We start from the raw sequence: 14,268 nt of genomic DNA, 5'->3' as shown, positions 1-14,268 counted from the left end.
AAGAACTTATTCATTTCTTATCTTATTGGGTCACTTGATTTCAGGCATACCTCTGCAATACCACATCTCAAATGCTTCAGTTCTCTTCTTTTCCATTTTCCCCAACAGTCCATGATACACATTCATACAATGATGTGCTCCAAATGTACACTCTCAGAAATTTCTTAAACAAATTAAAGCCTGTGTTTGATACTAGTAGACTTGTGTAAGCAAGGAATTTCACTAATTTGCTAGAATTGTTAAACTGTAATGCAGATTATTAATTTTATTAAAGAATAATCAAAGTGATGTGTTGTTGCAGGAGCTGAAAGAAGCATGCAAGGTAAGTAACTTCAGCAAGAAAATAACATGACAGAATTTTCTCATACATTCATGAGAACTTCATTTTATCAGAAAACAGGCAAGTGTTGCTGCCCAGAAAAGCTATGGAACCCATTGTAAAGAGAGCTAAACATTGACAAATTCTTTAGAGTAATGACTCTACAATGATGAGTTAAATTATATTCAGTGGAACTTTAAACTATTTATTATATTCAGAGTAATTGTCATTTAAGCAATATGTGTGGGAAAATGAGAGTGAACCTTAATATTGCTGTCACCTGATTAATCACCTAAATTTATAGTTACGTCATTTTTTGTTTTCCTTTGCATCTCATGAAGTATATTCCATTATTAATTTGTGTTGTAGGATGCATAAAGTTACATTTGGTAGGGTATTGTGCTCTCAAGTGTGTCCTTTTCCTGACTGTACTGAAAATTTATTTATTATCACTCATACATTTAAGAGTTATGTCTCAGTAATGGTGTACTGTGGAACATTGAAAATTGTGGAACATGGAAAACATTTTCCTGTTTTTATAAGGTATATTACACAATAATGGATTACTAACAAAGAGATAGAGGGGCTGGCCAGTACTTAGCTCAGTACAGCCTATAGTTACGCAAAACAGAACAGAAAATTTACATTCCTAGCTTTTGGAACTTTGTTCCTTCATTAGGGATGAGAGATGGGAGAAAAGGGAAGAAGGGAAAGTGGATTCAGTCACTCACAACCCAGGTTATGAAGCAACAGGGAAAGGTAAACAGGGAGGGTAGCAAGGATGGAGGCATGGTTGTCAGAGGGAAGCCAAAGATATTCAATAATGGATTTTACTTTGTTTTAAACTCACAGTCTGTACTTAGAAGACTGGGCAGAGGAGGATAACCGGCCCTATGTCGTAGATAGCTTCTAACAGTAATTCGGAACTATTTCCAATTTATCTATAATGGTAAGAATCTAACCAGGAGATACAGTGAAATAAAGGTTCATATTTTATATCAGTCATGGTTGATTACTTTGTTATCTTTTCCTGTTGTCTTTCCTTGAAAAGATCCTCAGTTATGTACTACTAAGTTTTTTCCCAAAAAAAAACTTTATACATGTGAGAAGAATAAATTTTTGCTTGTGAAAACCAGTTCTGAAATCTGTTGGTTTTTCTATTAGCCTTGGTATCAGATTGTGGGTTATTTGTTGTTAATCATCTTTTTCATCGTTATTTCATTTTAACTTTGTGGCAGTCTCTGTCAGGCAGAAAGACATATCATTAGAACAAAGCTACAAGAAAAATTTGCAGTTCCATATGAAATAGAATCAACACATCTGTATCACAGCTTCTTACTCAGCTCCATGATATAACCAAGGCTATGATGTAACATAGTTGTTTCTGAATTCTCTTCACTGTGGTGGGAGAAGGGGTTGGGTCTGTGTGAAGAAGGAGAATATGGAAAGAGTTAATTTTTTGTTCTCATGGACATTGATGGGAAAATGAAGTAAGTTTGTCTCTAAAGCCCTCCAAATTATCACTTATTACACAACTATAAGAAACATTTTTCCTTCATTAACTGATGAATTGTGTAAAAAATTGCCACACCCTGATTTTGTAGAATGTTTTTATAGTCAACTGACATTAATCTGCTATACTGTTTTTGTGGTTAACAATGCTGTAAATGAACAAAATTCGTGTATCAGAAAAAATAATACTTTAAAAAAATAAAAACATCTACTTTTATTTAACTTGCTTTACCTGTGGTCTTAAACTTATCTTTATCACAATTTTACAGTCTTTTGAGAAGGTGTTGGTACAAAACATACAAATAGGCCTTTCTCCGAGCCTGACAGAAGCAATAAGAACAATACCAAGATGGCGACTGATACAGGGTGCATTTCCTCATGTCATGCACTGTGCTGCATCATTGCTCCACAACAGGTAAGACTGTTTGTTTAAATAGAATTTTAACTGCTCTGTGAAACTAGGTGGTTTATAGTACCTGGCAAAGGAAGTCAGATGTTTGATTGAATTGCATGAAAATACAGTTGTTGAAACTGCAGCAGTCTTGGCAATAATGTGCAACAGTACATCATTTTATACAGACGGTGTCTCTATCAAACGCTTTCATTGCCTCCCTTGACCTGGTACCTTGAAGAACCTTTCCTTCTCATTCCAGTGCTTATCTCTTTCACACATCTTCCTTTGTGATTAGTTTCCTTTTGTTGCTGGCAAACTAAAGAAACTCACTTAACTGTTGCATGTAGTGCAGTAGGTGTGGTTTTTACATATGCAGTCACTATTTTAATTATTTCCAAATATTAAAAATATTATGTACTTTTTATCACTTTGTGTTTGGTTATTGGTTTTGCATGCTACCAAATTAATAACAATTGATTTATATGGCAATAAATGTCAAAAGAAAAGGTACTGGAGCTAATGAAAGATTATTATGCTGTTGTAAGTAACCCTGTGATGAAACCCAGATGACCACATGGTGCCGACTCGTTGCTGTGCCATCATCTGCCACATGCCATCGTTTATATGTAGTATGGAGGGCCAATGGACCAGCTTACTGCTCTTCTACCTGTTATCAGCTTTCCAGACTTGGAGCCACTATTTCTCATTCAAGTAGCTTATCAGTTGGCCTCAAAAGGCTGACTACACCATCTCCACCCACCAGCACCAGGAAGTGAACCCAGCTCTTTTGTGTGGCAGTCAGACATGCTGATCACTCAGCTAGAGAGACAGACTTGTTTTGTAGCCATGTGTTCATTAATCCGTAACTGTGTTCATGTTATTATTTCCTCCAAATCTCAGTTATATCATGCCATATATACGCAAATAATCTGTGCCATCAAATATTCTGCACACCATAATTTTTGAGGGTGGGGGGATTGGCTTTAATTTGTGTTTTATTGATGAAGAAATTATTCCAATGTGAAGATTATGTTAGTTGTCATTTTCATCATCACCACTAGTGGAAGAATCATTGTCATCACCATCTTCCCATTGAGGTCGTCTTCGGTTCCATCCAATGAATTTGTGATACTGCATTTTTAGAAGGATTTTTTCCTCCAATGTTAGTGGAATGGAATCCTGTGCACATTTCACCCACTCACAAATCTGGGAGAAGTCTGGCAGCTTGATTTTTGCACTTGGCATGAACTTTGTGGTTTTCATTGGCCGCCATTGTGAATACTGCTGTTTAAGTACAACTTTGAACAGCTGATTTATACACACTTCTAGTGGTTGCAAGTCAGATGTTAGGCCTCCAGGGATAATGACCAAGTCAGTTTTCCCTTTATGTGATTTGTCTTGCACTTCCTCAGTTGTATAGCCATGGAAGCTGTCCAGGACCAACATGTTACATAAATTCAATAATGCGCCAGGACAATGTTGCCAAACATGTGTCACCCAGTGAACCACAAGATCATTTTCCATCCACACTTTTGGATTCACTCACCAATATGCCTTTCACTGATATTTTTGTAATAACTTTCCTTTTAAATATCACATAATGTGGTAGCTTTTGTCCTTCACCAGTTACACACATCACTCTACACCTTTGCTTCTCATTGCTGCCAGTTCGTATGATGATGCTGGATTCCTCTTTCCTGTTAACAGTGTTGTTGAGCTACATCTCAAAATAGACTGGTGTTTAATCCACATTACCAATTTGCAATATTACTGTATATAGGAATATTCACAGCCCAAATTTATCACTTAGTGATGAGCATTCACTACTTTTTCCTCATAATCTTCTGGAAGCCACTGAACAGTGATAATTTTCCTCTGGGAACCTAATCCATTTCGATTGAAAAATCTTGATAGCCAGCTCCGGTTAGCTTTGAAACCTGTGATGCTTAGTTCTTTGGTTAAAGCCAGTGCTCTGATTTGGCACATTTCACTAGCCATCAAGCACCTGTATTGTCACTTCTCATCTACATAACTGCAAAGCCCTTTTTGTGATCTGGGTGCTTTACTTTGTGGCCATGAAATGCCTTGCGATTACCATTAGTTTCTTGAAGCCACATTTTGTTTTTTTGCTGGTTGTGAATACAACACATGTTCACAACATGGTTTCTTCCTGCTGCACTGTTTGTAATGTTCTCTGCTTCTTCAATAATTGTAAGTTTTTCTTTAACTGTGTGTGAGTAATAATGAGAAATTGTTAATTAACAAGTTAACATAATGAGAAATTGTTAATTAACAAGTTAACATGTGGTTAACACTTCACTTCTAACTGCTAGCAACATGTCACAGCTTCAGGCCACAACAACGTTGTAGTATAACAAGATCTATTATTGGAGGCGGAGAAGTACCAGAGTTGTCTCAATTAATCTGTGCACCCCAGTTTTTCATCCATAAATTTGAGCAAAAATATGCGTGGATTGTTTGCATATATAAGGTCTATCTTGATGATTCTTATAGATCTCTTAAAAATTCCTTGCATGGAGATATCTTCTGGTGATTCTTATTGAGTACCAGTCACTGATAAAGTGTAGTCATGGCAAACCTTCAGCTGCATCTACATCTGTACTCTGCAAACCATTGTGAAGTGTATGGCAGAGAGTATGTCCCATTGTACGAGTTATTAGATTTTCTTCCTGTCCATTCAGATGTGGAGCACGAGAAGGATGAATGTTTGACTGACTCTGTATGTGCTGTAATTAATGTAATCTTGTCCTCACAATTCCTATGTGAGTGATAAGTAGGTTATTGTAGTACATTCTGAGAGTCATTGTTTAAAGCCAGTTCTTGAAACTTTATTAGTAGACTTTTTATGCAGCATCATTTTAACACTCTACCATTCATGAAACAAACCTGTGCCTTTCTCTGTATACATTCAATATCCCCTGTTAGTCCTGTTTGGTTTGGGTTCCACACACTTGAGCAATATTCTAGAATGTGTTGCATAAGTGATTTGTAAGCAGACTCCGTAGACTGCTTGCACATCCCCCGTATTTTACCAGTAAAGTGAAGTCTACCACCTGCTTAACCCACAACTGAGCCTTCTTCTTGTGTTGCTCCGTGTCTATGTTGCAAGAAACAATGGGTAACACAACAGTTGCAGCATCAGTAGCTTCACTGTTCTCAGCATTTCCAAGCTTTCCTGGACATTCATTCATCTCGGTAATATTTATATGAGTGGAATTGGGATGATACAAAAACTACATCATTTTAGCCTTACTTTATGACCATATTATGAATATGTCATCAGAGGACCTCTAGAGAACTTTCAATTTTAATACTGCAAAATTTAACATCATCTCTTCAAAATTATACATGAATAAATTAAAGTAGGGGTGGAAAAGGACTGTCCAAATCAACACTACCAGTCTGTGCAGTACATCATTTATTAAATCAAAAACAATCTGAAATAACCCAAACTTAAATAATTTTTAGGCATTTCACTCAAACTTGCAGTCAATCAGAGACAAAGATGAACAATGGTAGTAAATAAACAAAGCACATCAGAGCTGACTAATGAATTTGATCTGTTAACCCCTTCAGTCCTGAATTATTTTAAAAATAAAAAAAAAAAAATTGTTGCACTTTATCGTGTCTATATGGACCTATTTATTGTATATTGGAGCAAAATTTCATTATTTCATACTTGGTTTAAAAAATGAAATGTTGCCCAATAAATTGGACATTGGGTCTTGGAGGTGTTGGTAATGTGAAATAAGAAGTCAGTAGTTACAATTTATACAGCAATATGTATTGTGCAAAAATTTTTCAAAAGTGGAATTCTTTTTACAAAATACAGGAATCTATACGTTCTATTAATAATTTTAACTATTGGTATTATGATTTACAGAACAGTTAATAAGTTGAACACTTACAGAAGACAGTTTTCTTTATATTCATTTTGTATGAAAGGCCACAAAGCAATTTGCATTTTTTTTTTTGGACAAAGGTGAACATCACATTTTGAACAGATTATTTTTTATTTCCCTTGACATGCTGTGTTTTTGCATCTACCTCCATCTTTGCGTTGATCTACCACTGGGAGATGGTTAATACCATCATATTGTACATTTGATTGAGGTCATCTCTCTGCTCTCGATCTTTTCTGTTGAGTCACTTTTCCAGCTTTGTCACTGCTTGGCCTACCTCTTCTTTTCTTTGTGTTTGTCCCTGCTGTCACAAGGCTTTCTGCTACACTCATTCGAAAATGCAGTAAGTCGAGTACTTTGTTGTCTTGAATTTTTTTCACTGGACAGTGTTTTCAATATTCTAACCAGCTGTTGACCAAAGCAAATACAACAGCATGCATCAGTATTCTTAGAGTCCATTTTCTGGACCTAATAAAGATTCTGTAAAGTCCAATCAGCTGATCAAACAAGTCCACTCCACCCATTGATTCGTTGTATATTTAACAACTTCAGGGCGCCTGATTTTTACGTATGATCTTGAGGTTTTGTTTCGACATTCAACAGTGTCTTCTTTACCTATTACAACAAAATTTGAACCCAATACCACAGTTCTGTTATCAAGCCACTTTGTCAGGACTACATTATTATCTCTACTGACAACCAGGTCAGAAAATCCTGTCTCCTTCTTTCTGATATCTTTGTCATTTATCAACATAGGAGAAAAAAAACGTGTTTACCCAAACTGTTCACCAGCAAAATTTTTTCTATGTTTTAGTATATGAAGAAGATGATAAGAAGAGAAGTAATTGTCAAAATATAGCTTGTGTCATTCATTTTTTATTCTGTCGCACAAATGGAGAACAACAGATGCACCTAAACCCAATAGTTTCTTGTTCTGTTCATCAAGCTCAATCGCACAACCCTGATATATTAGGAAGTCATAAGCAACACCAGATCTTCCAGCCAAAACAAATATTTTAATTCCCCAAGGACACGTCTTGCCTTTCACATACTGCTTGATTGAAAGCTGACCTTTGAATGGAACCATCTGTTCATCAATACATAGAGATTCTTCAAGGGAGAGTTCTAAGCATCTTCTTCTGATGGCATTGTACAAAGGTCGAACTTTATACGATTTGTCACTTGAGTTTCCAGGACGTTCCAAGTTGTTGACAATATGCAGAGCATTTCACAACTGGAAAAACCTATCTCCAGTCATAGAATCTAAGAATAAACATATTCCAACAAACCTGTCCCAGTGAAGTCTCACTTGAGGAAATTTCAAGTTTCCTATTGCTATATGCAGGCCAATGAGTGCTTTTATTTCATCTGGGTTAGTTGGTTTGAAATTTTTATAACAAGACTGTAATGCATATATATTTGTGTTCCTCGAAAACATTTCCCATTCTTGTTTGGTTACATATTTCATAAAGTAACAGACAGGTTCTTCCTCAGTTTCTTGATCAATATAACACTGATTCTCAAAATGAATAGGAGGAGGTGACGAAGGGTGACGTCTATATTTCTTGTTTCTTAGTGAAATAGTCATATTCTGGTTCACTATTACATACAGTCCCTGCAGGTACAGATAGCTCACGTGGCTGTTCGTCTCCTTCTAGATCATTATGAAATGACTCTGCCATCACTGCATCTTCTATGAATTCAATTACCGGTAGTGTCACCAACAAATCATCTTTTGCTGTCATTTTCTCACTGCCTATCATTGGAGTTGTGGAAACAGTGCCTGGAATATTTTCAAGATGATCTTCGTCATCTGAAATATCAATTTCAGAAACATCTCCTGCTGCTAAGAGGTCCAGGATCTCTTTGATGTGGTCTGGATTTGTTGTGTTGTATGCCTTCCTGTGATCTACAAACAAAAACCGAGTTTTAGCAAACTACCATGAATGTTACAGATGAAAACGTCATAAAATACAAAGCTGGATACCAGAGATAAAATAATTTATTAGCTAATATATGAATCCAAAGAGAAACGCAACATTAATTGAAAGAACATTATAAGAAAGTAGTAGGTTGAAAACAACCATTATATCAATGCCTCCACTGCAGGTTATTAGGAAAAAAATATTACCGCCGAATCCTGATGTCCAGAATTCTGGATGACGTAATTTAGTGTCATAATAGCTCAGTTATGTTCATAATCGCACATATCTTATGTTAAGCGCAATCTCTACAGATGGCTCTTACCCAATATATTTTTTTTAGCACCATAAAATGTGTATATTGCAGTATTTAACATGTAAATATGACTTACCTGGAGCATTTTGCAGTGGGTCCGCCATCTTGATTGTTTTTCGATGTAGTACACAGTTCCAGCAACAGAGGGCAGCAAGATGCATGGAACATAACACGAGAGACATCCAGTAAGTAGTCAACTGGGTTTCAGTGGTGAATGGAATAGTTTACTATTATAAAATGTGTATAAAGGTCAGTGTCCAATATATTGGATGCCAGGTCTGAAGGAGTTAAATTTAAATGTTTCGCTGATGTGTACTCTTGACAACAAAAGATCATAACATAACTTTGGTCAAAAGGTGCAACTGTATTCCAGATGAAGGATCTAAAAGGCTAAACTACTGTGATTTTCTCTAAAAATTGTTTCTGTTTTTGTCATTTTCTTGTGAAGTAGTCCTTTACCTTCTTTGGTTTTGTCTCAGTGTTCCATTCATATAACTTATATCTGTTTCTGAGTCCTGTATTCCATGGACCTTGTAAGTCATTGCCTTGTTCGGTCTTTGTAATTTTGTACAACTTTAAAAGCTTTAGGAAGGTTGTGTAAGCTGGGAGGGACCTTCAGGCTGCTGGTAACTTCCTGTGTTAGAAGAAACAGTTAAGATACAAAGCGGTTTTACTTTGATCAGGGGGAAATGGGATCCTTATTAACCTTTAAATAAGTTGATTCCTCATGATTGTCATCTTTAAATGTTCATTTCCTTTGGCAGCAAAACAGAGGCGTTGCCTTTATCTGCAGAAAGCTCCTCGTTTTAGAAATCAGTCCAGAGATTTTAAAATATGGATCTTTCATATGATGATACAGTATATACTTTGCTGAGAACATAATTTTGTAAGTTCTCAGCAAGCTGATGCTTGTTGAGCAGTGACCAAGGTCATTGTCCTCTGCTGATTCCCTTATTGCAGTATGTAATATTGGTTTGTCCCATCAGCCTTCATCAACAATCCAGGGTTCATGGAAGTCAGATTTTTTTAGTTTTCAGCCTTAACAGACTATCAAAGTAACTGTAAATAGTTTCTGTCATTGGTACACCACTAAAATTTTATTTTAGTTCACTGGTATTTCATGTCTGATAACATCATACAATTGTTGTGCAAGTGATGTGTTAATTAACTCAGTAGTTATGATCATCTTCTCTCATTCACACTGTTGATTAAATGATCAGTCACACATAACAGATACTCTGTTGTACAGTGTGGCTTGGTGGCTAAGCTAGGAATTGACAGACTACAGAAAAGTGGTCCTGGGATTTTTTTTATCACTTACCACAACCTCAGCTCTGGTAATGATACATTAACTTGAGAAATGCCAAATTGCACTGCAGTTTAGTCTGCATTAAATTGCAGGACCTCCTGTATCAAGCTGGCTAACTTATTTGAAAGGCCAGAGGAAGTAAAGGGCGTACCACCTTCAATAAGGCCATGCCCAGTAAACCACAGTAGTGTTCAATTCAACCATTGGTTTATACATCTACATTTACAAGGTGTACCGGTATGAAATGAGCGTTAAGATACAAATGTGTCGATAGGAAAAATTTGTTGTGAACGAGCCTTAATTTTTTTTTTTTTTTTATTTGGTTGGTATGACATCTGTCAAAGATATTTAGTATACATCAAGTCATGGAACAAACATCATCATATGTTTTCATCATGTTAACAATGTCGAATTTTGTACCAGAAAGTGATGATTTGCGGAAAGCATTAATTTTTTGTTTTCATTTGAAAGAAAAGTGCTGCAGAGTTGCATCGAATGCTTGTCGAGGCATATGGTGGTCATGCTCTATCAGAAGCAACATGCAAAACATGGTTTCAATGGGATCTGCACTCAGCCCCTACATCTTAGAACATGTTATTTATGTCCTGTCTGAAACTATTCAAAGTCAAGCCCCATGGTGCATTTTGTTTGCAGACATATTTCTTTGAGCAACACCAGAAAACCAATATGGAGTGCAAATTGGAAAATTAGAGATGCATACTCGAGAACAGAGTACTTAAAATCAGCAGAAGGAAAACAGAGTATTTATGCCTGGGAAACAAGGAAGGTTACAAAGTCATAATGAATTGGAAGAGCCTAAAGAGGGTAGATCACTTCAAAAACCTCACATCAACTGTGGCAAATGATGGAAATTTGGATTCTGAGATAGAGCACAGAGTACAAGCTGGATAGATGAATTGGAAAATGATACCTGAAATCCTCTGTGACAAAAGTATAATTGAAACTTCCTGGCAGATTAAAACTGTGTGCCCGACCGAGACTCGAACTCAGGACCTTTGCCTTTCGCGGGCAAGTGCTCTACCATCTGAGCTACCGAAGCACGACTCACGCCCGGTACTCACAGCTTTACTTCTGCCAGTACCTCGTCTCCTACCTTCCAAACTTTACAGTAGCTCTCCTGCGAACCTTGCAGAACTAGCACTCCTGAAAGAAAGGATATTGCGGAGACATGGCCTAGCCACAGCCTGGGGGATGTTTCCAGAATGAGATTTTCACTCTGCAGCGGAGTGTGTGCTGATATGAAACTTCCTGGCAGATTAAAACTGTGTGCCCGACCGAGACTCGAACTCGGGACCTTTGCCTTTCATGGGCAAGTGCTCTACCATCTGAGCTACCGAAGCACGACTCACGCCCGGTACTCACAGCTTTACTTCTGCCAGTACCTCGTCTCCTACCTTCCAAACTTTACAGAAGCTCTCCTGCGAACCTTGCAGAACTAGCACTCCTGAAAGGAAGGATATTGCGGAGATATGGCCTAGCCACAGCCTGGGGGATGTTTCCAGAATGAGATTTTCACTCTGCAGAGTGAAAATCTCATTCTGAAAAGTATAATTGTCAAAGTCAGTGGGAAGTTATATAAGTATTCATAAGGACAGTGTTATTGTATGGAGCAGAGACATGGCTAAAAAATAAGAACAAGAGCCATAGGCTGGATGTAGCTGAGATGAAGATGTTGAGTTCGATGTAAGGACTCGTAAAAGTTATTGAAGTGTCTGAGCAAATGAAGGAGAGATGATCCCGGTGATATGGACATATCATGAGAGGAGACCAAAGTCATGTTGTAAGGAATGTGATTGAGCTGGCAGTGGGAGGCTCCTGGGAGAGAGGAGGGCCTAAACAGAGATGGGAGACTGCATTTGGGAAGAGAGGGAATAACAACTGGCAGAGGATGACATGCAGAACTGGGTGAAGGGAAGAAACTTGCCAGAAATGTTGATCATGCATAAGACAGGAAAAGATCCAAAATAACTTTAAATTGCTTCCTTTGAACTCCAGTAACTGTAATTTTGTGTTAATGATTTGAGGATGTTAGTATGTTAGGAGGACTTTAATTATATAGGGATACAACACTTGTCACTCAGTATTTATCGTACTGTTTCTCATACAATAGTAAGCATCCTTCTTCATCCACAGTCTCATCATAACTGGCCTCTTGTTCAACTGTTGTAGAACATTTATTTGTGATGCACCCTTGCAGTTGAAGTAATTAGGGGAACACCGTATATGTAGTTTTCACAAAGCCATAAACTTCACTACCATCAAAAGATGTACAAGAGTTCCTAGATCAGGTGGGTGATGGGGAGAAACTCGTGCTCTGAGAGCATAGAGTGTGGTCCAGTTCATGCCCATGTCACATTTGCTCCTGACAAGAGATGCTGTCAAGAGACGATGGCGAGAAGGTGATCAGTAGTTAGAAGTGTACTAAGTCAAAATTGCTCTTTACAGAAGGTTGGATGCATTGATTAAAAGACACATACGTAAAGCTTTCAGCTGCAGTGTTCATAAGCAAAAGAGAGACACCATTCGTACACACAAGCAAGCACACCACATGCACACAAGACCGCCAACATCACTGGATGTAATGCAACTATCATGTGGGATGCAAGCATTAATCTGGAGGTGGCAGGGAAGGGGAAGGGATAGTAGTGTACAGTGGAGGAGAAACATGAACACTGATGGAATGTGCAGGGAATAGAATACCAGCGGATGCACCGGCAGGAGGTTGTGGGCCAGTGAGGTGGGGAAAAACGGAGAAAAGGGGTCAAAGATGGGCAGATGTGCTGACAGAGAGCAGCAAATAAACATGGGAGCTGAAAATGGGGGAGATGATAGGATAGAGGTGGTGGAAACTTTTGGATGGAGGGTGAGGGGACAATAGTTACTGTAGGTTGAGGCCAGGATAATTATGGGAGCAGAGAATGTGTTGTTAGAATAACTCTCATCTGTGAAGTTCAGGAAAGCTGGATGTGTAGTGAGTGATCCACCCACTTGGCTCGGGTAGTGAAGCAACCACTGATATCAAAGTGTGCTCTGTTCAGCTGCATGTTGTGCCACAGGGTGTTGTACTTTGCTCTTGGCCACAGTTTGGCAGTGGCCATTCATCCTGGTGGACAGGTGATTGGTTGTAATATCAATACAAAAACCCGTGGAATGATTGCAGCAGAGCTGGTAAATAACATGGCTGCTTTCACACGAGGTCCGATCCCTGATGGAGTAGGATAAACCTGCGATAGGACTGGAATAGGAAGTGCTGGGTGGGTGGATTGGGCAGGTTTTGCCCTGAGTCTTCCACAGGGATTTGATCCTTGTGGCAAGGGTTTTGGATTGGGAGTGGTATAGAGATGGAGTAGGAGGTTGGGAGGTTAACAGAATGCCACTTCAGGAGGGGTGGAAAGTATCTTGGGTAGGATGTCCCTCATTTCAGGGCATGATGACAGATAATGAAAGCCCTGGCGAAGTCTGTGGTTCAGTTGTCCCAATCCACGGTGGTACTGGGTAAGAGGACACTCCATTGTGGCTGATTGTTGGGGTGGTGGGAGGGTTGGGTGTGTGAGCGGAAGCGGTATGGGACATCTGTTTGCAGACTAGTTTTGGGGGATAGTGCCTGTCTGTGAAGGCCTTCACGAGACCCAGAGGATATTGAGCAAGGCAGTTTTTGTCGCTGCAGACATTACATCCTCAGGGGGCCAAGCGGTATGGGAGGAATTTTTTGGTGTGAAAGGGATAACAGCTGTCAAAATGCCAGTACTGTTGGTGGTTGGTAGGTTTAATATGGACAGAGGTGTGTGGATGGAACCATCAGAGGAGGAGGTGAAATCTAGGAAAGTGGTACGCTGTGTTGAAGAGGACCACATGAAGCAGATAGGAGAGAAGGTGTTGAGGTTGTGGAGGAACAAAAATAGGGGGCCTTGGCCCTGAGTCCAGATCATCAAGATATCATCAGTGAACCTGAACCAGACTATGGATTTGGTGTTTTGGATACAAGGAAGGCCTGCTCTAAATGGCCCGTGAAAAGGTGGGTTGACACTTTTGAGGGCCAACTGCTTAGACACACTCTTGGTCCAGTGGACTGGCCATTTTTAGCATTTTTTGAAATGTCACAGGCATGTTTCTATTTAAGATATCTTGAAACAGAACATATTATTAAAGAATAGTCTTTAAGGTTTATTTTAATTATATTTGTTGATGACAAAATTAATAACAACAAACAAAATGTATGATTTTGGTTTCACAAAAAAATGTGTTTTTTAGTTTTGTGTAAATTCACAGGTAATTAGCTTCAGTGTGGAAGGTTTTGAAGCATTCTGGCATCAGAGTGGTACATTGCAGTCTGGACACCACCAACTGGTTTCCTTCATACCTGCTTTACCAGTAGATTTTTTTGTTTTTTTCAGAGCAAACTTTATACTCTGGTTGGACGCTCCTTCTCCTCAGTGGCTGGAATTTTTTCTGCAAAGTGTCGTCCTAGAAGTCTGTTGCTGTGAGTTTCACTAGGAACATTGTCTAGTGCCAAATCTGCACCTTTATGAATCAGTCCTTCACCAACCGATCA

General features: G+C 38.5%; 1 protein-coding gene across 1 annotated transcript in view; it reads left to right on the top strand.

Annotated features, from left to right (window-relative positions):
* Positions 1 to 14,268, top strand: part of LOC126416075 (protein unc-80 homolog) — a 1,008,688-nt gene that overhangs the window by 243,729 nt on the left and 750,691 nt on the right. The window contains exons 5-6 of the mRNA XM_050083557.1: positions 302 to 322; positions 2,101 to 2,246. Coding sequence (XP_049939514.1) covers positions 302 to 322; positions 2,101 to 2,246 — 167 coding nt within the window. The remainder of the gene's footprint in view (positions 1 to 301; positions 323 to 2,100; positions 2,247 to 14,268) is intronic.

The sequence above is a fragment of the Schistocerca serialis genome, chromosome 8, assembly GCF_023864345.2.
Source record: "Schistocerca serialis cubense isolate TAMUIC-IGC-003099 chromosome 8, iqSchSeri2.2, whole genome shotgun sequence".
NCBI lineage: Eukaryota > Metazoa > Arthropoda > Insecta > Orthoptera > Acrididae > Schistocerca > Schistocerca serialis.
This window is presented reverse-complemented; position numbering and strand designations above follow the sequence as displayed.